Source organism: Eptatretus burgeri, chromosome 6 (genome assembly GCF_056783735.1).
Source record: "Eptatretus burgeri isolate ZD-2024b chromosome 6, Ebu_testis_v1, whole genome shotgun sequence".
In the NCBI taxonomy this organism is placed as follows: domain Eukaryota; kingdom Metazoa; phylum Chordata; class Myxini; order Myxiniformes; family Myxinidae; genus Eptatretus; species Eptatretus burgeri.
Genome location: NC_140966.1, coordinates 108,147,681 through 108,168,940, shown reverse-complemented (window position 1 = coordinate 108,168,940; position 21,260 = coordinate 108,147,681). Strand labels below are relative to the sequence as shown.

Here is a 21,260-nt window from a genome sequence, read left to right as displayed (position 1 = left end):
TTTCGGGCGGATGGACGCGCGCGCGCACACGCACACGCACGCACGCACGCACGCACACAAGATAGATCCGAGGTGCAATGATTTTGACAGAATCAGAGTAGATGCCATTTGGGGAAATAAGAGTTTGAACTCGAAGAGATGGGTACAGGGCCTGAAGTGCCACAAATAGCATTCATTGGCTGCATTACAATGGACACTGGAAAGAGGAGCGATGTGAAGCCAACTGCAACGGTGTCACAGTAAAGGTCACTGCAGATGAGGAAGAGGACATTAGGGTGAGAGTAGAGAGAGGATGGAGTTGAAGATGGTCAAGATGGTCATAAAGAAACCTTTAAGTGAACTCGATGGCACGCCATTGCAAATCCCTACGCTTCCCACCAAAATCAACGTTGATCGATTGCGAAAAGTTCCACCAGAATTGACCCAATATCGTGTTTTTAGTTTAATCTTTATCCCCTCTTGACCCCTGTGACCTTAAGTCCACTCTGAGGCATGAACAAGGGTCAAATCCCACCCCCCCACCCAAATTTTTTTTACATATTTCATGCTTCTCCCAATGTTGATTGCATATACAAAGTTGCATTTAAAATGTGCCTGTAATTGCATTTTTTTGGTATTTGAACTTTTGTCCCCACCCCAGGTGATAATAACTTCAAAAAATATATATTTTTTTTTTGGGGGGGATAAAAGATGCTGCTCTCACCTTCTCATGTGGTGATCATAACTACCAAGTTTAGTGATTTTCCACACAACTGTTTAGGAGGAGATAGCAGGATAGATCGGATGGGGCAAGAGGCAAGTCAAAGAGCGATTAAAATAACCAAAGTATACAGTGCCAGGATATCTTACGAAAGAAAGTTCCTTTTAAACGGTAACATCTGGGGATGAGGCAAAAATCCGCCAGGAGAGGTTCTTGAGATTGGAACAGAAGTCAGACGTTTGTAGACCGGATTGAAAGGGTTGGCTGGTGCACAGATGGGTGAGCAGTCGGGGGGGGGGGGTGGTGGAATGATGGGCAACAGAGAAGCAAGAGCAGAAGAGATCGATGGTCATAGGTAGGTGGGGGTTGAGCTATAAGGGTAAGACCAGTGTCTGCACTTGACGAGGCAGTTTCTTTCAGGGCACCAGAATTGGCAACGTGGTCACACACACACACACACACACATCAGCGAGAAGAGGAAAAGGTTCATCAAATGCTATCAGGATAGCTTCGCTTGACATAGATTATTTAGTTTTGGAGTGACCAGGAGTGGAGAAGGAAAAGGACCGAGCATGACAAACTGTGACCAAAATATTATATATATTCATCATTTAGAGTGAAAGGAGTCATACCGGGCTCTGGGCTGCAAGGGCCACCTTGATGTGTGTGAGAAAGAACTTCACGTTAAACCTGTAAAGCAAAATGCATCGTGAGAACTGACAATGTCTGAATGTATTTGGGTGAGCGTCACGGACGCACCAACGTGGATGCCTGGAGGTAGAACAGCTCACCCGGCAAACCCAAAATCCTTTATGGCTGCGGATAACCATCCCAGAGCCTCGGCCTGGTTCTTTGGATTCTTTTGGGAAAATACAGAGTTGAAAACCTGCCGGAGGGAGACAAACGAGTCGTGACAACTTGGCAAAGCAAGACAGTCGGAAAGGTGGATGGGACGCAACACAAATAATTAAAATGAAACTGTCCAGGGTGAGGTTCTCAGCTTGTGGAAACTGAACAGGCATGGGTGCGCTGATGACCTCCAGAGATGTTTGGGGAACAAGCATATTAATCGTTTCTCATATGCAAGGTCCCACCCAATAAATATCACCTCTCACGAGGTAATGTTTGCACAATGAAACAAGAAGCTACAAAATCCCAAATTTTATTCAATGTACTTACAGTACACGCTTTGTTAACACAAGATGCCACACTCAACTTGGATAAAAAGCAAATAATGAGTGAGATGAGCACCCCACAAACCTCCTCGGCTGTCCAGGGAAGACCGCAGGCGCTGGCCACAGAACACAAGGACTCGCGTGCGTGCACTCCACTCTTGGCATCGCCCAACTTTTCTGGCAGACCCTCCAAAACAACGCGTCCTGAAGTTTTTGAGAAAGAGCCCTTCTGCGCCAGTAGTCCAGCTGCACGCACCTTCAACTGAATCACCTGCACATTCATGGAGCTTGGTCATGATTCAAAACAATTGCTCCAATCACAAGCAAATGTGTACTTCCAGGCAGGAGGCCTCCCATGACCAAGTCCACACTCACCTGGAAGTTGTTGTCCTTCCAGCCTGGTTTCTTAGCGAGAATTCGCACCAGGGCCTGGCAAGGCAGGTTTGCTTGGTCCGTGTCTTCCACTGCCTGCCCAACAAAAAGAGAACGCGTCAGGCGTCGAAAAGGGGGTGAACAAACTCAGGACGTCAACCGTTGGACTCTCACCTTGATAAACTCTTCCATACTCGCAACTCTCTCTTTCCAATTGCTGCTATCAAGCTGATGAAGGCAGGAGGCAGAGATAACTGCTGCTGCCTTTTCTTCGCACACTTCCAGCTGGGAGAAAACGATCAACCGTGAGACAAAAAAAGTTTGCTCGAATAATTATGAGAACACAGCTTGCCAAATAACACAACCGCGAGCTACCGGCCAGTCAGGGCTGAACAAAGGAGTGAGCAACCATACCGAGAGCTCCTGTTCATTCATCTCTTCCTTGATCTCTGCGGCTTTCTTGGGTTTTGCTGAAACACCTCCGGTCTTCTTCAAACCACCTCCACCAGGTTTTTTGCTTGGACCTCCAAACTGAAATGCAGAAAAAAAAAAAAAATATATAAATAAATAAATAAATAAATAATTAAAAGACTCAGTATAACAACTATTCCAAACAATCACAACGTAGCACTTTCAATGCAAAGATAAGCATGTTGTTCTGGGGTTCTGAAGCGACCACCCAAACACGAGATATGACCTTTAATGCAAGCACCAACGTGACGGCAAGATCACCCGGCGCTTCTCATCAGACCGAGTGGCAGGCACAAGATGAAGAGATACACATAAAGTTGGTGGGGGAAGAGGGATGGGGAATGTTCTGCTGCTGACGAGTCAAATGGAAGTGACCTTCTCAACAAAATATCGAAAATAAACGTAAAACAGCACGTCATTACAATGCCCTCAAATTTTGCTTTTCGTGAAACTCAACAATGCATAAAAAAAAAAAACAACAACAGTGGATGAGCAGGGGGGCAGAAATGATCATGGTTTTAGATGGGGGAAGATAAGAGGTGGTGGTGAACAGCTGTTTTGAAGACCTGGAGGGAAGAATGGGATTGAAGAGTGTGTGTGTGAGTTTGTTCCAAAGGTGGGAAAATATAGGAATGACAGAGTGAAGGTGAGCAGTGATTCTTGATTATGGTCGTTTTACCAGAAGGGGGTTGCTGGTGGACCTTGAGCGCCCTGCGGAAATATGGGAGGATGGCGATCATTTCTCAGACAGAGCAGGGAGGGGGGGTGGGGCCAGAGGAGACAGTACAAGACAAAGACCACCAACCTGCTGGTGGTGGTGAGAGAGTGAGAGTGAGAGAGTGAGAGACCCAAAGACTCAGCCTCATCGTGGGAGATAGTTACGTTTGAGGGGGGGGTATGCATTCAAAGGGTAATTAGGATGTTTAATTAGGTATGCCATGCTGTTCGAGTTTACCAGGATCTCGATGTAATAAGTAGCAATTCAGTGGTGATAAGTTGTCTAGTAAATGTTCATTTCTTCAAGGGGGGAGATGATAATTGTCACGTAATTAGATAGGGACACGGGATAGGGTAAGTGTGTCTGCGTAAACCCCTTTTTGGTATTCTCTGGAGACTGGCCATGACGTCACAGGACAGTGCAGCGGATGGCTCCGCCCCGTGATCACGATTGGCGGAAGGCGATGGCGGTGGGCCAATAAAAGGCTCGATTGGAAGTGACGAGGACCAAGGATAAAAAGGTTCGTTCGGGGTCGAAAAGGAAGAGGAAGAAGATTACAATCAAAAGATCGTGTTTTTTTTTGGTGGGGAGGCTGTTGCGCGGGGAGCGTCCTTGTTGTTGTGCTGGTTCGATCGTGTTCTTGATCGTGTCTTGGAGCCTTGCTGAGCCTCGTGCCTCACCTTGGTTGGCTCTGGGGTTCTGCTGACTCGGAGTACGGGGTCGAACGGTGGGCGGATCTGCCTCCCTCTCCTGCTCGCAACTTGGCGCCAGAACTGGTTCCCTGGCGGCTGTGAGCGGACTTGGGCCAAGACCAGGAGGTCGACAGCACCACGGTTTCTCCTGCCCCCCTGACGAGAGCAAGGCCAGCTCGTCCGACGCCGATCCAGGGACAGTTGCGTCCACACCACGGTCCAGCCTGACCACCAGAAATAGCTACAGTGTGTGTGTGTGTGTGTGTGTGTGTTTGGCGCCTTAGAGGGATTGAGAACTGTATATTCATTGGAATTGTCCGTGTTTTTCCCCACACCCGATCCCACACCATCCCGTCGAATCGCCCCGGATCCCTCTTCTTGCCGAGTCCTGTTATTTCTGGTAATAATAAAAACAAACTAGAACTGCCACTTTATAACTGCTGGCAGTGATGACCGGGTACCCAGTCCGTCCGCCTTTGACACAACTGACACAACGTGAGACTTAAAACATAGTCGCAAAGTTTCGCATTTATCGGATAAGCGGTGCCAGAGAAAACATTATTTAATGGTGATACAAACACAGGCCTGCTTCGAGACGGCGCGGAACAGACGAGTTACGAACCGGGCAGCACAAAGCGTTCAATTTCCTTATTACTGGCGACCAGATTCAAATAATTAAATAATTCTGGCTGCCAAACCACACGGCCGATCAGGTTGAAATTTTAAACTTTTGTTTCACATGTAGCCTAAATTATAAATATGAAGTTTCGCATATATAGAAGTAGTGGTTCCAGAGTAAACATGAATTAATATTTATCCTTCAATCTAAGATGGCGGCCAAACCATGTGACTTGTGACCTCATAATTTTTACCATGTATGCAGATATCATGGAGGATGACAGACGCAAATTTTCGCTTCGATAGGTTAAGCAGTTCCAGAGAAAACATTATTTAATATTTTTCTTAAATTCAACATGGCTGCCAAACCATGTGACCTATCAATTAGAAATTAACAAACTTGTATTCCCTACTCATGTGCAATAGGGGTGTGAAGTTTCCCCTTGATCAGATCAGGTGTTCTGGAGAAGAAGATGTTTGAAGGTTTTAAGGTAAATTAAAGATGGCCGCCAAACCATATGACCAATCAAGAACAAATTAACAAACTTGAGAAAGGACCTCATGGGGAATATATGTGTGAAGTTTCGGCTTAATCTGTCTTGCCTTTCTGGAGAAGAAGATTTTTAAAATTTATTCATTTTCAATCCAAGATGGCTGACGAACCATGTGACCTATGACATCAGAAATTTATATTCTGCTTCCAACTGGGTATTGGAACACGTTTGTAAAGTTTCGTGTTAATCGGTAAAGGTGCGTTTTTCTATCCAAGATGGCCGCCAAACCATGTGACGTGTGATGTCATAATTTTTACCATGCGTGCATACACGATGGTAGATGATAATTACAAATTTTCGATTCGTTTGGTTCAGCGGTTCCAGAGAAAACATTATTTAATATTTTTCTTAAATCCAAGATGGCGGCCAAACCGTCTAACGTATCAATTCGAAATTAACAAACTTATATCGCCTACGTGTCCCAAATATAGTTCTGAAATCTCCCCTTCATCCGACCAGCGCTTCTGGAGAAGATGTTTGAAGGTTTTAGGGTTTTTTCAAGATGGCCGCCGAACCATGTGACCGATCAAGAACAAATTAACAAACTTGACAAAGGACATCATGGGGAATATATGTGTGAAGTTTCGTCTTCATCTGTCTTGCCCTTCTGGAGAAGAAGATTTTTAAAATTTATTCATTTTCAATCCAAGATGGCTGCCGAACCTTGTGACCTATGATATCATAAATTTAAATTCTGCTTTCCATCGTCGACCCGAACAAGTGTGTGAAGTTTCGTGTAAATCGGATAAAGTCTATTTTTCTATCCAAGATGGCCGCCAAACCATGTGACTTCTGAGGTAAAAATTTTTTACCATGTATGCAGACTTGAGGGAGGAAGGCACTTGCAAATTTTCGCTTTGATGGCTTATGAAATACCAGAGAAAACATTTAATATTTTTCTTAAATCCAACATGGCGGCCAAACCATGTGACCTATCACTTTTAAATTAACAAACTTGCATCGCATACATGTCACGAATATAGTTCTGAAATCTCGCCTTCATTGGACCAGCGCTTCTGGAGAAGAAGATGTTTGAAGGTTTTCAGGTTTTTTCAAGATGGCCGCCAAACCATGTGACGTATCAACAACAAATTAACAAACTTGAAAGAGGACCTCAGGGGGAATGTGCCTGTAAAGTTTCGCCTCAATCTGCACAGCCGTTCTGGAGAAGAAGATTTTTTTTTAAAAAACACTAAAAAACAAGATGGCGGCCGAATTACGTCATCGATGACGTCAAAAATAACATTTTTGACGATGAATTTTGTCGTAGATGACGCTCAAAATTTTTCAGATTTTTCCTATATGGCGTTCTACTTGACGAATTTTCACCGGTATATCGCTTCACCTATGACGTCACGAAAAATCACACGTATTCCCCATAGTGAGTTTAGTAAAATGTATGAAACGAAAAATTTTTCCATTGCACGGTTTCCGAGATACAGAGGTCCAAAGTTTATCGTTTTTTTCAAGATGGCGCCCGCACCACGTGACCAATGACGTCATAATTATAACGTGATTGTGCTATCAAAAAAGATACATACTACGGTGAAAATTTCGTTTCGATCGGACTTTGCGTTCCTGAGAAAATGATTTTTAAAGCGAAAACAGGCCGCAAAATGCCGGCGGAAAAATAATAATAATAATAAATAAACATAAGAAAAACAATAGGGTACCCTGTACTGACAGGGTACCCTAATAAACATCATCAACTCAGTGAAAAGTGACTCGTGCCACCTTCCTCGTCCCGTTTGCGGTAGAGCGATTAGAACCGCCATGTTTGGGTTATAAATAAATAAACCGCCTCCATCGTTTCGGCTCATTCTACGTTGGCGGGACTGTTCAAGTCCCGTGGACGTCACAATACCAATGATCCTAAATGCCTTGGTTTCCACAGTGTGAAGCCAAAAAAAGGTGAGAGGCGGGAGCACCAGCCCAGAGGGGGGAGCAGCACTCCATCAGGCTGTGGACGAAAGTTTTGTTTTTGGTCAGGAGCTCAGGTGTGACAAGGAAGGACTTTGAACGACGGAGGATGCCCAGTCGGCGACTGGCTTTGGAGGCCAGCTTGGAGATGTGTCTTTCCCAGGAAAGATCATGGCAGATAGTGATACCCACAAGCTTTAATGAACGGACTTCAAGAGGATGGTTGAGAAAGTACATGGGGTGGGGTGGGTTCCAGACGTTCCTTTCGAAGAGATATCGTGAGACAGTGAGATTGGTCAGGGTTTAATGTCCACACCACATGAAAGATTACTCTTCATCTAGCCTGTCATCTCTGACACCCATGTCCTCGGGCTCACTGTGTACATCATCATCAGTGGGAGTTCGTAGATTTTTATTCTCACATGTATGACATGAGCATAGGTCTGTCACTGTGTCCGATTCGCCTCGAGACTGAAATGCCAAACACAATGTTGGGTTGTCCATAAATCAGTTTGATCACCTTTACCATAAAATGAATGGACAGTCACATCCAGTGGAGGTCAACCAGAGACTTAGTTATGTCACTTCAAGATTAAGCTCACCCACTTAAAGTAAAGAGTTTTAAGGGAAATTAAATTGGTCAACCAACAAGACAAACATGAAGACCAAGGAGCTTTCCACAGAGTCAGACATCAAGTGGTGGAGAAGCACCGTTCAGGAGAGGGTTTATCATATTTCAAATCACTCATTGTCCTTTTCAGTACAGTATGATGAAATCCATCATGAAGAAGTGGAAGACGTATCGTACCACCCAGACTAAACCCAGAATAGGTCACCCATCCAAACTCAGCAGCCGGGTAAGCAGGAAATTGCTTCAGGATGTCACTGTAAATCCAACAAGGATTTTGTGAAAGATATACAAGGCTCTATTATAAATGCCAAATAAATGCCAAAAACCAAATCACTAATAAATGCCAAATAATAAATGCTATTATAGATGGTGCTGACACACCATTTCACTCAGGCCAACTGGCAGGGTCTTCAAGCAGCCATCAAACTTCTCGACTTGTCTCCCATATCAACTCGTCCTGGGAATTCTTTCAACGAAATGTGCTCTCTCTCATGCACAGATGTATCCCATCTCGTCTTCAGTTGACCTACCCTTCTTGCCGCCCAAGGTGCACTGAAGCTTGTGGAGAGGCAGTTGTTCTAAAACAAAACTCGCCTTCGCCTCATGGAAGGTAAATCCGACTGAGGCAAACTAAGTTCCTTCAAAAAGCTTGGAACAAGTGTGTGTGTCTACCCTGAAGAGAGCCAGGAAACATCTTTCTCATCTCAAGTCTGAACACTCAAAATTGACTCCCTCCTCCAAATCCTGGTGGTGTCTAGTCAAGTTCATTTCTGGTGTATGTTCCCCCTCCATCCCCACCTTACCTCAAAGAGCTGCACAGCTGACACTTCACGCAAAAACATGAATGTCTAAGCTCTGTGTTTGCTTCGAAATATTGTGTCCCAAACCCATCACCAGCTGTTCCGAGACTCCATGTCCTTTTCTCCTGACAAGGTGGAGAGCTTGCCGTCAAACCTCAACTCTGATTCTGCAACCGGTCCAGACAGCATCAGCCTATGTGTCCGAAAAACCTGCTCTGCTGCTCTTGCTCACGGTCATCTGCCATCTACTTGGAAATCAGCAAACATTACCGCCCTGTATAAAAAAGGTGCAAAAACAGATCCCTGCAACTTGATCAATCACCCTACTCCCAAACATCAGCAAGGTTATGGAATCCATCATCGCTTCTGACTTCAAATCCTTCCTCTTCTCCAACAGCCTGATTTTCAATCATCAATTTGGTTTCAGACCAGGTCACTCTACCCTGGATATGCTACTTCTGCCATCCCAACAATAGATGGAGGTGCTCAATGTCAGACATGAAATCAGAGCAATCTGCCGAGACGTATTGCGAGCTTTCGATACAGTCTGGAACCCTGCCCTACTCACCAAACTCTTCTTATTGTATGCAAGGAAATCTCCACTCATAGTTCGCAGACTTCCTCTCCTGTCGCAGTCAACGCGTGGCTCTTAATGGAATCCTCTAATCTCCTCTTCCCGTCCAGGCTGGAGTTCCTCAAGGCAGTGTTCTTGGCCTTGTGCTTTTTCTGGTTTTCGTCAACGATCTCTGATTCCAAAGAAAATCCTTTTTACCTCTTTGCTGATGACTCCACCCTTTGCCATACTACCTCTCATCTCTCTGATCGGCAGGTAGCAGCCTCTTCACTCTGCAGACCTGGATAAAAAATCACAAGCTGGTCAAACACTTGGAATAAGTCTTCCAACACTGACAAATCTCACACCCTCACCACGGCTCTCAGAAAGGACCATCTGGAACACCAACCCCCCGCCCCCCACCAACATTTCTTCAGGGTGCTCAAGGTCCTACAAAAACAAGAATCACTGCTCAGCTTCACCCTTTCATTCCTCATTTTCCCCCACCTCTGGAACAAACTCCGACACACTCTTCAATCGCACTCCTCCTTCCAGGTCTTCAAAACATCTGTTCACCATCTCATATCTTCCCCCACCCAAAATCTTGATCTTTACTACCCCCGGTAATTCACCTCCTCCAAATGCCCCGTTTTCCTTCCTAAAGGTCCCTGAAGTACCATCTTGTTTGACCCCATGCACCCCACCCCATCCCTCTCCCTTTCACAGATATCCTGTTGGCTTTGTTCCCCACTATTTTGTGCTTCCCTCTCCCACCCCTCGTTTCCTGCCTTGTTATAAGTTTCTGTGCATTAGCTCTTACACGAGCCTTGACTTGGGATCCAAAAAAAAGAAACAAACAAAAAAAAAGGACACGACTTATCAAAAAAAGCTGCTTCTATTCTGCAATTTCCTTGCAAGAGCGCAGCAGCATGTGGGAATAAAACGAAATCCAAAACGTGGCCACTAAAAAAATGATAACATTTTAAAATGTAATGCATTATATCGATGTTCACCTTCGCCGAGCCGGCGGGCTTTTCTGCTTTGGCAGTTTTCAAACCAGAACTGGCACCATCTGCAGTGACTGCAACCTTTGCACCAGTTGACTTATGTGCCACAGTTTGCACTTTGCCACCAGCACCTGCAAGCTCCACTCCTTCTGCACACTCCTTGATCTGTTAGTGCACATTCACACTTGGTAAATAGATCTAAAATACAGGTTCCGTACGTGGCTGTTGTCAATACATTACCACGGCCAGAGGTCATCAACAAGGTCCGCATAACGGAGGTCACGTGAATCATTCTGTTTTGTATAGATCGATAAGTCATGTTCCCGTCCTCACAAAGAACCCCTTTGATATTCACTTTTGCTGAACCGGATTGCCCGATTCCTCATATATTGTGACGACTTGTGCATCGCCGACCAACATACTAAATAGGTAAAAATATCACAATATCTCAGGTCCTTGGCACAAGTGTGACCATATGTACAAGCCACTTAATATTGCGAGGATAATCGATAATGACGACGATGGCTGCGTCGTCATGCAGAGCAGGATAATTGCAGAAATCTAAAAAAAACAAATTTGACCTCAAAAATAATTGGTGGGTGAATTCAATGACAAAATATGCAACTCTTCAAATTCCAAATCAATCGTATCCGATGAAAAAAATTGTTGACCTTTGGACCTTATAATGGGCTTCTTGCTTATGAGAAACTCTACCATGTGGTGAAGTTTCGTGAAGATTGTTTATCGCTTACAGGTCACAATTCGAAAGCAGACAGACAGACCAAATAGACTGACCAATAAACTTGTAACAAAACCTCCTCACCTTTTCAAGTTTGAGCTTATCCACCTCATTGAGGAAGGGGGCCATTGCACGTTCGCCAACCACCTTCAGCGCTGTGCCGAGAGCTGCGTAGGCGGCGTCCCGAACGTCAAGTGCAGGCTCACCTATTTGCTACATGCAGGAAGGGAAAGAACAACAATTGTTTGCACACGAGCCGATTTAACAGTCTACTTAACAGCAGGTCTTGAGGCTGGCAAAGGCAAGAAAATAAGGCCACAAAAAAGGCAACCAGAGGGCTGACCTTGAGCAGAGCGATGCAGAAAGGTTTCAGCTGAGCCTTGGGAAGGGTGGTGGGGGTGCAGTAGCGGAATGAGCGAGCAAGAAAGAGAGACGTCTGCTGCTTCACACTGGGGTTCTTGCTGTCCATCACAGAAAGGACGTCCTCACTTACAGCAGCGAGAGTTGTCTGTGTACAAACAAACAGAATCGAGCATTATATATATATATATATATATATATATATATATATATATATATATATATATATATAATGTCAGAAGTAATGCATGCTCCAAATAAAAGTTAATCTCTGTGCCCGACGACATTTTGATGAACTAGTCGAGAAGAAATAAAGTTTTAAAAAGAAATTAAATTAAGAAACAATGGGATGAAACTTTTTCGCCCACTAAAAACAATCTTGGACACAAAGCTCAATAACATTCGCTCACATTAATACAAATGTGAACAAGAAAAAGAGCAATCGGAGATTGCAGACCCTCACCAGGACTTCTTTTGTGTACCGGCGTGTTACGCCAGTAATAATAGACATAACTTGAGCTGCCACTTTATAACTGCTGGCAGTGATAACCACGTACTAAGACGTCCCGCTTTGATTGGACACCAGACCTTGACCCATGACGTTTCACATCATTCAACTGAATTTAGAATGGGATTAAAATAAATAAGTTTCACGGCGATTGATCAAGAGGTTCAAGAGAAAGAATTAATTTTTTTTTAAAGATTTTTGCTCAATCCAATATGGCTGCCAAACAATGTGACCCATCAATTCCTGAAGAGGTCTAAAGTTTTTCCAACATGGCTGCCACACCACGTAGCCGATGACGTCATAATTATCATTAAAACATTCTGCATGAGTAATTGCTCCAATGGTGAAAATTTCATCTCAATCTGACAAGCAGTTGTGTCGAAAAAAAAAAAAAAAATTCTGTGCATACAAACAAAGAAACAGACAGAGAGACAGACAAACAAAGGGACCAAAATGCAATACCTTCTTCTCTGGTGAGGGTAACTAGAGAGTTCATACACAGAACATCTCACTCCACACAGTCTTGACAAATAAGGACATGGGAGGGGTGTGCAGGCAGCGAATTTGATTGGTAGTGACGACGCAATATGCTGCAACATTTTGTCCAAGTACTGCTAAACGGAAGGGCTTCATAAGTGCCAAAGAGGCGATTTGTGTTCTAAAGTGTTCAAGAACACACAAAATAAAGAATCCCGATTCAAACGTCCTGGCAAATTCCATTTCTCTGCAAAACAATCTTATTTACTCCATCTTTTATTTCAAAACAGCTCTTATGCATTTCCTCGGGTCACGTTGTTGGCCGATTGCACTTTTGGGCCAATACTGACCGTCAGGAACACAGCATCAATCGCCTCTTGCAAAGCTTGGACCACATTGACCTTTTTCTCCTTAAACTTCTCCAGCAATGTGGGGACCACCTGGTGAAAGCACGTTTTCCTCATAAAAAGTTTCATCAAGCACACTTCCCTCACATCAAAATGCAAACAAAAACCGATAGCTTTCCAGGTGCAAGTTGCAAGACGAAAGGAAAATGAAAATAAATAAATAAATTTTTAAAACCTCACTTGGCCGACATAAGGATGGAACTTCCTGCGCAGGCCGGAAGCCAAACCGGCGAGACACTTGGCTGCGAGAGCTACGAGCATGACGTTCAAGTCTTTTGCGATAACCTGAGGACAAGAGCAGCCGGATGGGAATTGCCATCAGGGAGTGGACAACAGAAAGGATGACATGAATGCAAGTGGTGCACTTTTTTGAGTCGGTACCTTTTTAAGAGCCCGAACAAGCTCTCCATAATCTCCTGGTTCCAATCTCGGTTGCTTAACAAGGACTTCAAGAGACTCCAAGGCCTCTTTTCTCTCTTGCCATTTTTTGGCTTCCTGCAGGCAGAATTGAGAAATTCAGGCCAATAATGCGAGAAGAAAACAGGGGCGATACCCCTGGGTGCTCACCTGGTAGAATAATGATATTGAGGAAGAAGTCAATGTGGGACAGAATCAGTAAAATGTACTTAACAATGAACAAATGTTATAGCAAATACCGATTTTGGGGGGCAACCCCCCCAGGCAATGACTGGTGTTGGCTTCATGGTTAGGGGGGTGGGGGGGGGGTGGACTTGGGATCCTAGGGTCCCGAGTTCAAATACCGCTCAGCTGTTGAATTCATACCAAGTGGGGTTAACTCGGCCTGTCAACCTTCCGAGGTCGGCAAAATGAGTGCCAGCTTGCTGGTGTACTGTGTCGGACTGGCGACCCATCCAGGATTGTGCCCAATAGCCAAGGAGATTGCTTAGGCAACACCAACGCTCTGCACAGAGTATGGTCCCAACATCCTCCTCCTCCTCCCCCCCTCCCTATCCCCGTAAATCCCCCTCGATTTTTTTTTTAAAAAAATAGCGTGAACAAACTTTGGTACATCACAGGTGATAAAGGTTGTAATCAAGTTTCATCGAAATTGTGCGTATAGTTTCGGAGAAGAAAGCAAATACATATTAATGGGGGCAACCTCTGTTAACCCCCTTAGGGGCCAATTTTTTTTATTAATGCCATGAACAAACTTTGGTACAAACATGGTGATGAACGTTGTGGTACAAGGGCATTAAACGGGTGTCCATCAAAATTGTGTGTAGCTTCAAACAAGTCGCAAGTATTTGTGGACGGACGGACAACGTGCCATCGCATAAGCTCCCTGGAATCAAGTTCCAAGTGAGCTTTAATAAAAAAAAATAAAATAAAAAATAAAAATAAAAAAAGCAAAGCTGGAGGACTTCATTGATTTGTAAGTGGATTACTAATTGCAACCACCGAGTTGTGATAAGGTTGGAGTTCTTGGCTCCAGCTGCCTCAAATAATTATTGGTAGGAAGTTTATCCGAAGAAAACCAATCAAAAAAAAATAATAATAATAATAATTAAAAAACCATCATAATCAGATCACAATTGTGAACCAGGATTAAAAAAGAAAAAAAGAAAAAAAAAAAGGGAAAGTTCAACCCATAGGACATACGATTTTGTCGAAGAAATCCTTCGGTAATTTGGACAGGAGGGCAAAGGGTTCCAGGAGGTCATAAGGATCAACAGCGACTGAATCACTTTCCTCCGGCTCAACTGAAAAAAAAAAAAACACAAAAAAAAGGGGGCAGTAAAAATTCCAGGAGCATCAAACAACTTGTACAGCAGGTGAAGAACCTACTACGGTCCCCAATCTTAGCGAAATGATAATTAAAAACAAGGGAACCCAATGCAGAAAACTATTTGGAGAACACTATCTCAACGTTGAAAACAGAAACCCGGCTGACCGCAACCAATTGGAATAGTCACCATGCAAATGTCATATCAATTTAAAATACAGACCACCACCACCACCACCACCACCACCACCACCACCACCACCACCCGATCATGCATCCTTGCTTCGCATTTCAATGGAACACAAGCAAAATTATTTTGGAACATTTTCACATCGATTGGCGAGTAATATTTTGTCATCATGTGTGGGGCACCGCTTCCCCCCCACTCCGCACCCCCATTTCACTTTTGTACGTTGTGTTTCATTAACCTTCCTTCAAACCTCACAAACTTCTGAAGTCGGCAACAAATCTCCTTCCAATTTTAAGGAATTTATTTAACCACACGATTTAAAGTTCTTTTTTTTTGATTGCTACGTTGACCTCGGAACCAGGAACGTGTGAGAGTCAAACCTCTCGGGCTTCTTCTTTTCTTTTTCCAGATGCTCATCCTCTTCTTGCATCCGAACCAAATGTTTCAGCCAATGCTCATTTAAATTTCATGACATTAATTACCGATTTTATTGCCGTTACATAATATTACTGATGTTTTGGGGCTGACAGGATGGCCTAAAGGAATGCACACTCGCCTCGAATCTGTTGAGCCTTGTTTGAATCCCAACCTAGCTCTAAACTGCCTTCCCGGTGTTTCGCAGGTCGGGCGATTCAATGTGTGTGCCATCCCTCAGACAGACATTAAAACGGGTGTCCCATCTGCCAGCGTACGGTGGATGTTATAGATCCCACGGTGCCCTTCATGAAGAGTAGGCAAGCCATCTCCGGCACACTGGACAAACTCCAAACTCCTGCCCGAACCAGCAGGGGGGGGCAATGCATTATAAGAACAGCCACGCACTCAGCAGACGATGCGACCCCACAGCCAAACGAATGAGTACATCAACGTTTTTTTCTTTGGCTAAAAATCCACCTCAATATCAATGCATCTGACATGGAACCAAACACCGCTTCATTCCTTTGAGTTCGCATTACACCGGCACCATGTTTCAGCCAATCATGCTGGCCGATGGAACACATCAGTGCTATTCCACCGAACGTCACTGGAGCTTTCATCTGAAGAAGCGGTCATCACAGCAGATAGTCGTCGCCATCACACGCTCGGCATGTGGATCTCAAACGAGCTTCGCGATTGGTAAATTAGAGCTTTCAAGTAACCAACGGATGCTAAATGGATCAGGCAACCGTGAAGGATTCTACGGTCACTGCGCACACCATTTTAATATTGCAGAACACGTCTGTTTGATGTTATAAAAAGATATTTGCAGAGCAGTTTACAAGACCCAAAAGAAAAGGTTTCATTCGTTTTATGGTTGCGAGTGGTCCCAAAGAAGCACAATCGCTCTCGGTTGAAATAATAGATCTAATCACGAAATCCACGCGTCGCAAGGACACTGCACCCAGGAGATGAGGTTCACCCTCAAATAAAATGCCAAACGATTTAACTTCAAGCTAAAATTGTGTCGTACAAGAACCGACAAACCTGTGCCAACGGCGCTTTTGGCATGCTGCTGTTCAACCTTAGCGCGAGCTTCCTGCTGAGAACGAAGGAAGCGCGTTGGCCGGGCAGGCGTCGAGCCAAGTTTCTCCCATTCCTCCTCCAGCTCCTTCAGCTGGACACAGATTGACGTGTACACAAATTACAGATAGCTTTGGAGCTCTCCAAGCTTTGATCAAATCAGCATCATCACAAGCAAAAGATAAAACAACATTGGTCTTCGACCTCATTTCATTGGCATATACAACACGTGGACAGTTTGGCTGGTGCACGGACACGAGACGAGCCGTATGCTAAAATAAGCATTTAAAAAGGGGTCTATCATTTAACTCGGCTGTTAACAGAAAAAAAAGTTTGGCTGGGTTCAAACCAGAGTGGAATCAGATGACAAACAGAAGTCCTGATGATTTGTGGGTGGGGTATTGCATCAGGGGGCACACGACCCTTCAAATGATGATAAACCGGCTCCCTCCATTCGTCACAACCATCTTGCCTGATGAGTCAAGTCTTGCATTGGTTACAAAAAAAAAAGGGAGAACAGCAATTTACACAGGGCATCTAAAAATGACCGAGGCACGGGATACTCATAAATGGTCCAAATAGGGTGGGGGGGGGGGTGAATCAATTAATTTAATATTTTTACCTCCTCCGCCAAAGATGGACGAAGGTTATGTTTTCACCACTGGCTGACTCGTTTGTCCGTCTGTTATCAGGATATCTCAAAAAAGTTAGGGACGGATTGGATGTTTGACAAGGACGAATTGATGACAGTTTGGTGAAGATCTAGATCCGACAATTTAAGTGCATGTTCACAATTGAGAGATCGGTACAAAAGCGATATGTCAAAAAGTTACGGACGGATCATGGCAAAAACTTGGTGGATGATATGGGTCGGTGGAAAGAACAAGCCGATTAGAGTTTGGTTCAGGTAAGGATGCGCATCGGGCCCTACAAGTGGGTTCCAAAATGTAAACTGCACAGCTCGGCAGAGGTACGTGCTCTGCAAAGTGCCGTTCTCGTGCAATACAGTGTCCCTTAATGTCAATGAATTTGCTCTGATTGTCTTTTAAAATGTCTGTCAGCAGAACAAGCAATTTCAGATTGCTCCTCAGCAGAGACTAACTCGTTCGGCAGTGGCGAATCGAAAGGGACACATACGACTTTCAAAATGGCAAAAAAACATCAGTCAGTGGGGGTACAGGTACAGACAGTACAGGGTGGCATGAAAGTCGCTTTATCCCTCTCCAGTGAAGCATTCGTTCTTAAACTCATCTAATACAGGTTTTAGTGTGGAGCACTTCCAATAATCAATCAATCATTCTCCTTGCACCACTGAATTCATAACAAGGTCCTCCTAGACATATCGTGCAGCATTTGTGGAGTTAACCGTGATAAAGAGGTCGTGAATGCAGAGCAAAATTCTTCAATCGTCCTGTACTAGTTTGTCGACACTTTCTCATTTATGACACCGAACAGAGCCGCTTGGAGTCATTAGATCCGGACGTAGAAAAAAAAAAAAGTCGCCGTCAAGTCTGGGGAAATTTGGCAAGGGAAAAGTGACTTTCAGGACACCTTGCACAAACTATACTACGAGAGACGTTTGTCCGTTTATCCGTCGCCATTCTTCTCAGAGAAAGCCACAGTCACAAAGAACTCTCGAAGCGACATGGGCCTTGTTGTGAAGAGCCCTCTTTTGGTCAACATCCCTCTGCACTTGTCCTTGGTGGCCAACCATAATTTTTCAACAATTATGTAAAGTCCATCAGCAGCATAACAGAAACATTCAGGTCCAAAGTATTCCCTTGTGGTTCCATTGCATCAATTTGGTTTTAGGATCCAAGTGGTGAAATATTATTTGTCAAATCATCAGACAAGTTACGAAACTGCCGCGATTTGACCGTGATGAATGCAAAAAGCTCGTCACATGATACCAGCCTTGGCTATCGATGGAGTGCTGAGGTTTAATGGAGCACAACTGAATGAGACCTTGGACATGTATGTAGAGTTGTCGATGATTGTGGGGAAAAGAACCCCCCAAAAAAAACAATCTTCAGAAAGTACAAGTTGTGTGAACGTTCCTTTGGTCGAACAAAGCATGGCCATCCTCCATGCCACGCTTCCTGACTTGGGATAATCTTCAAGGGACCCGTGTTGGTACTCAGTGGAAGGTACCCGCATAAGACAAGCACATACCTTCGCTATACAAGGCCACCATAAATTTTTGGACTTCTTCGGATGGCAAACATTTTTGGACTCAACAGCACATAGTTCATTACAAGTACTCTGGCCAGTACCTGCACTGGGGTTAGGCATTGCAGTGCCGGACGGATGGCATCCCGAATCCACCGATATGCCTCAATTGCCAGCAGCCTCGCCTCATCACGAACCATCTTGTCACGGGATTCAAAAAGGCGAGGCAGGGCCTTCACCAAGGGTTTCAGCTGCACCACCTTTGTGCCAAACTCACTGCAACACAAAACATACTACATGGTACTCTTACACCCACCCAATGCATTAAAATATGAAACTAGAAAGAGCAATCAGAGATTGCAGACCTTCAACAGAACTTGTTTTATATGGTGTTTGTGTACTGGTGTGTTACATAATTAATAACAATTACAACTGTCACTTTACAACTGCTGGCAGTGATGACCGGGTACCAGGACGCCCCGCTTCGATTGGACTCCTGACCCTGACGTTTGTTATTCAATTGAATTTAGAATGGGATCAAAAATAAATTAAATTCAGATCAAATGGAAGACCAAATAGGTGCAGTCCTGCATTGGAGTAATCAGAAGGAACCCGAACAAGCAAAAAGCAAAGATGAAGTCATAAGGAGGAACCTCATGGAGGATTCGATTCACATTTCAGCTGCTACTCCTCTACCTTCAAACCCAATCATTCACAGCCAAGTGAGCCTTATTCAAAATAATAATAATAAAATAAAAATAAAAAATGATAAAGAACCCAGATCAAGAAAAAAAAAAAAATATATATATATATATATATTCTGGCTGCCAAACTATAGGTCCGATCAAGTTGAAATTTAAAACATGTATTCCCCATCACTACCCGATCATAATTTTGAAGTTTCATATCCATTAAGTTGTTCCAGAGAACACATTATTTAATATTTCTATTCAATCCGACATGGCTACCAAACAATGTGACCTATGATGTTGTGTGTGTGCGTGTGCGAATCTTGTTCTTCGTGGATAGGTGGTCATACGTGTGAAGTTTCACCTCGATCTGTTCAGCCACTTCAGAGCAATTTTTTGAAAGGTTTTTTTTTATTTTTGGACAATATGGCTGCCGAATCAAGTGACTGATGATGTCATCAATTTTTTTTTCTTCTGTGGACCATTTTATCTCTAAATGACCCTCAAAAATTTTCAGATCGATCAGATGTAGCATCCTACAAATGCAATTATGACGTCATAATGACAGCACCTATGACGTCAGAAAACAAACAAAAAAAAAACAAATAAATAAATCACATTCCCCATGAGGAGTACTTGCCGTGTGCCAAGTTTTAATTTTTTCCTTGGTGCGGTTTCAGAGATAGAGGTCAAAAGTTTTTCCAACATTGCTGTCATACCACATGACCTATGATGTCATAATTATCATTAAAAAAAAAAAAACATTCTACATGAGTAGCCGCACCAATGGTGAAAATTTTGTCTCAATCAGACAAGCATTTGCGGAGAAAAACAACAATTGTGCGGACAAACAAACACAAATGCAAGTTTCTCCTTCGGCGAGAGTAACGAGTGCGAGCCAAACACCTCCCCCACCACCCTCCACCCCTCATATATTATATTTACACCTGGACCCAGACATTCATGGTTTCCACGTATTTGTGGTCGATAATTTGCGACATTCGCAGGAAATTGCCCCGCATATTCACGGAGGTTTTTAAAAAAATTTATTTATTTTCACAAGCAACAAGCACAACACAGCTCTAAAACATATATCCCACAAGCCATGCACAAAGCAGCTGGATATACGTACAGTACAAGACTGTACGTACAAAAAAAAAAAAAAAATCTTCCACGAGCCGCGAACGACTGGCTGCCTGTACGTGTATTGTAGTTTTGCGGGACGTCTCACCAGTGCTACACATCATTCCCCTGCGAGTTACTTCCAGAATGAAAACATGAACTGCATCTATTGATGTATCCAGTAATTACCAGGTCGCCACATACGGACATTACACAATGGAAACATTCAGCGCATCTGAGCTTTTACATTTTTAAAATGCTCAGCATAATCTACTTGTCGATAGGAAAGATGTCATGTCCTGTGAGCTAATGAATGGAAACTGTCAGCATATCTATTAATGTAATTAGCAATTAAAACAGTACATCATGATGATAATGATGTTTGCATATTTTTCATTTCATGGGACGGTATGGTTATGGGACTTCTTCAATAAATTGGAAACGGTACCTGGTGGTGGTGGTGGTGGTGGTGTTCATTTCTTTGTAAGCATCTTTAATGAAACTGTAATCGCACATTTGTGGTGGAAATTTTTTTTTAAACCTTTAACATAATAATAATAATAATAATTCCCCTTTGAACCAGGAACCACCGCAAATAAATAACGTTGTCCCCTTAGTCTCCATTGTAACAATGACAAAATGCTCACGGACTTTTCCGACATTCGCGGGTGGCGAATGGAACCTATCCCCCCCTATCCCCCCATTACCCCGAGAAACAATGCCCCCACATTCACTGTTTTCCCTGAACGTATCCTGCGCGAATGTCAGGGTCCTGATTGTATATATGTATATCAATTCCTACCATTGGGACATTACTCTTTGTAGAGCGTTGGTGCTGCCAAAGCAGTCTCCTTAACTATTGAGCACAATCCTGGAAGGGTCGCCACTCCGACACAGGATACCAACATGTTGGCATTCATTTTGCCGACCTCGGAAGGATGACAGGCAGAGTTAACCCCACCTGGTATTAATTCAACAACTGAGCAGGATTTGAATTCAGGAACCTTGGATCCCAAGCCCGCCACCCCAACCATGCATATATACATATCTCGTTATGGTTTTGGAAAACTTACTCCAGGGGGAGAGCATACATAGACACATAGCTGAACCGAGGATCAGTTATTTCTTTCTATCGAGTCCTTGG

General features: G+C 43.7%; 2 protein-coding genes across 11 annotated transcripts in view; one reads left to right on the top strand and one right to left on the bottom strand.

Annotated features, from left to right (window-relative positions):
* The window catches only part of APAF1 (apoptotic peptidase activating factor 1), a 515,858-nt gene that overhangs the window by 314,352 nt on the left and 180,246 nt on the right, over positions 1–21,260 (top strand). The window lies entirely within an intron of this gene.
* Positions 1–21,260, bottom strand: part of CKAP5 (cytoskeleton associated protein 5) — a 72,602-nt gene that overhangs the window by 43,175 nt on the left and 8,167 nt on the right. For all 7 annotated transcript variants that reach the window (XM_085886631.1, XM_085886634.1, XM_085886637.1 and 4 more), the window contains exons 5-19: positions 18,410–18,581; positions 16,101–16,230; positions 14,323–14,423; positions 13,084–13,197; positions 12,883–12,987; positions 12,646–12,735; positions 11,294–11,458; positions 11,035–11,163; positions 10,218–10,376; positions 2,662–2,778; positions 2,422–2,532; positions 2,251–2,343; positions 1,961–2,146; positions 1,492–1,586; positions 1,333–1,390 (exon numbers count right to left, since the gene is read on the bottom strand). In XM_085886631.1, the coding sequence (XP_085742757.1) occupies positions 1,333–1,390; positions 1,492–1,586; positions 1,961–2,146; positions 2,251–2,343; positions 2,422–2,532; positions 2,662–2,778; positions 10,218–10,376; positions 11,035–11,163; positions 11,294–11,458; positions 12,646–12,735; positions 12,883–12,987; positions 13,084–13,197; positions 14,323–14,423; positions 16,101–16,230; positions 18,410–18,581 (1,825 nt within the window). The remainder of the gene's footprint in view (positions 1–1,332; positions 1,391–1,491; positions 1,587–1,960; positions 2,147–2,250; positions 2,344–2,421; positions 2,533–2,661; positions 2,779–10,217; positions 10,377–11,034; positions 11,164–11,293; positions 11,459–12,645; positions 12,736–12,882; positions 12,988–13,083; positions 13,198–14,322; positions 14,424–16,100; positions 16,231–18,409; positions 18,582–21,260) is intronic.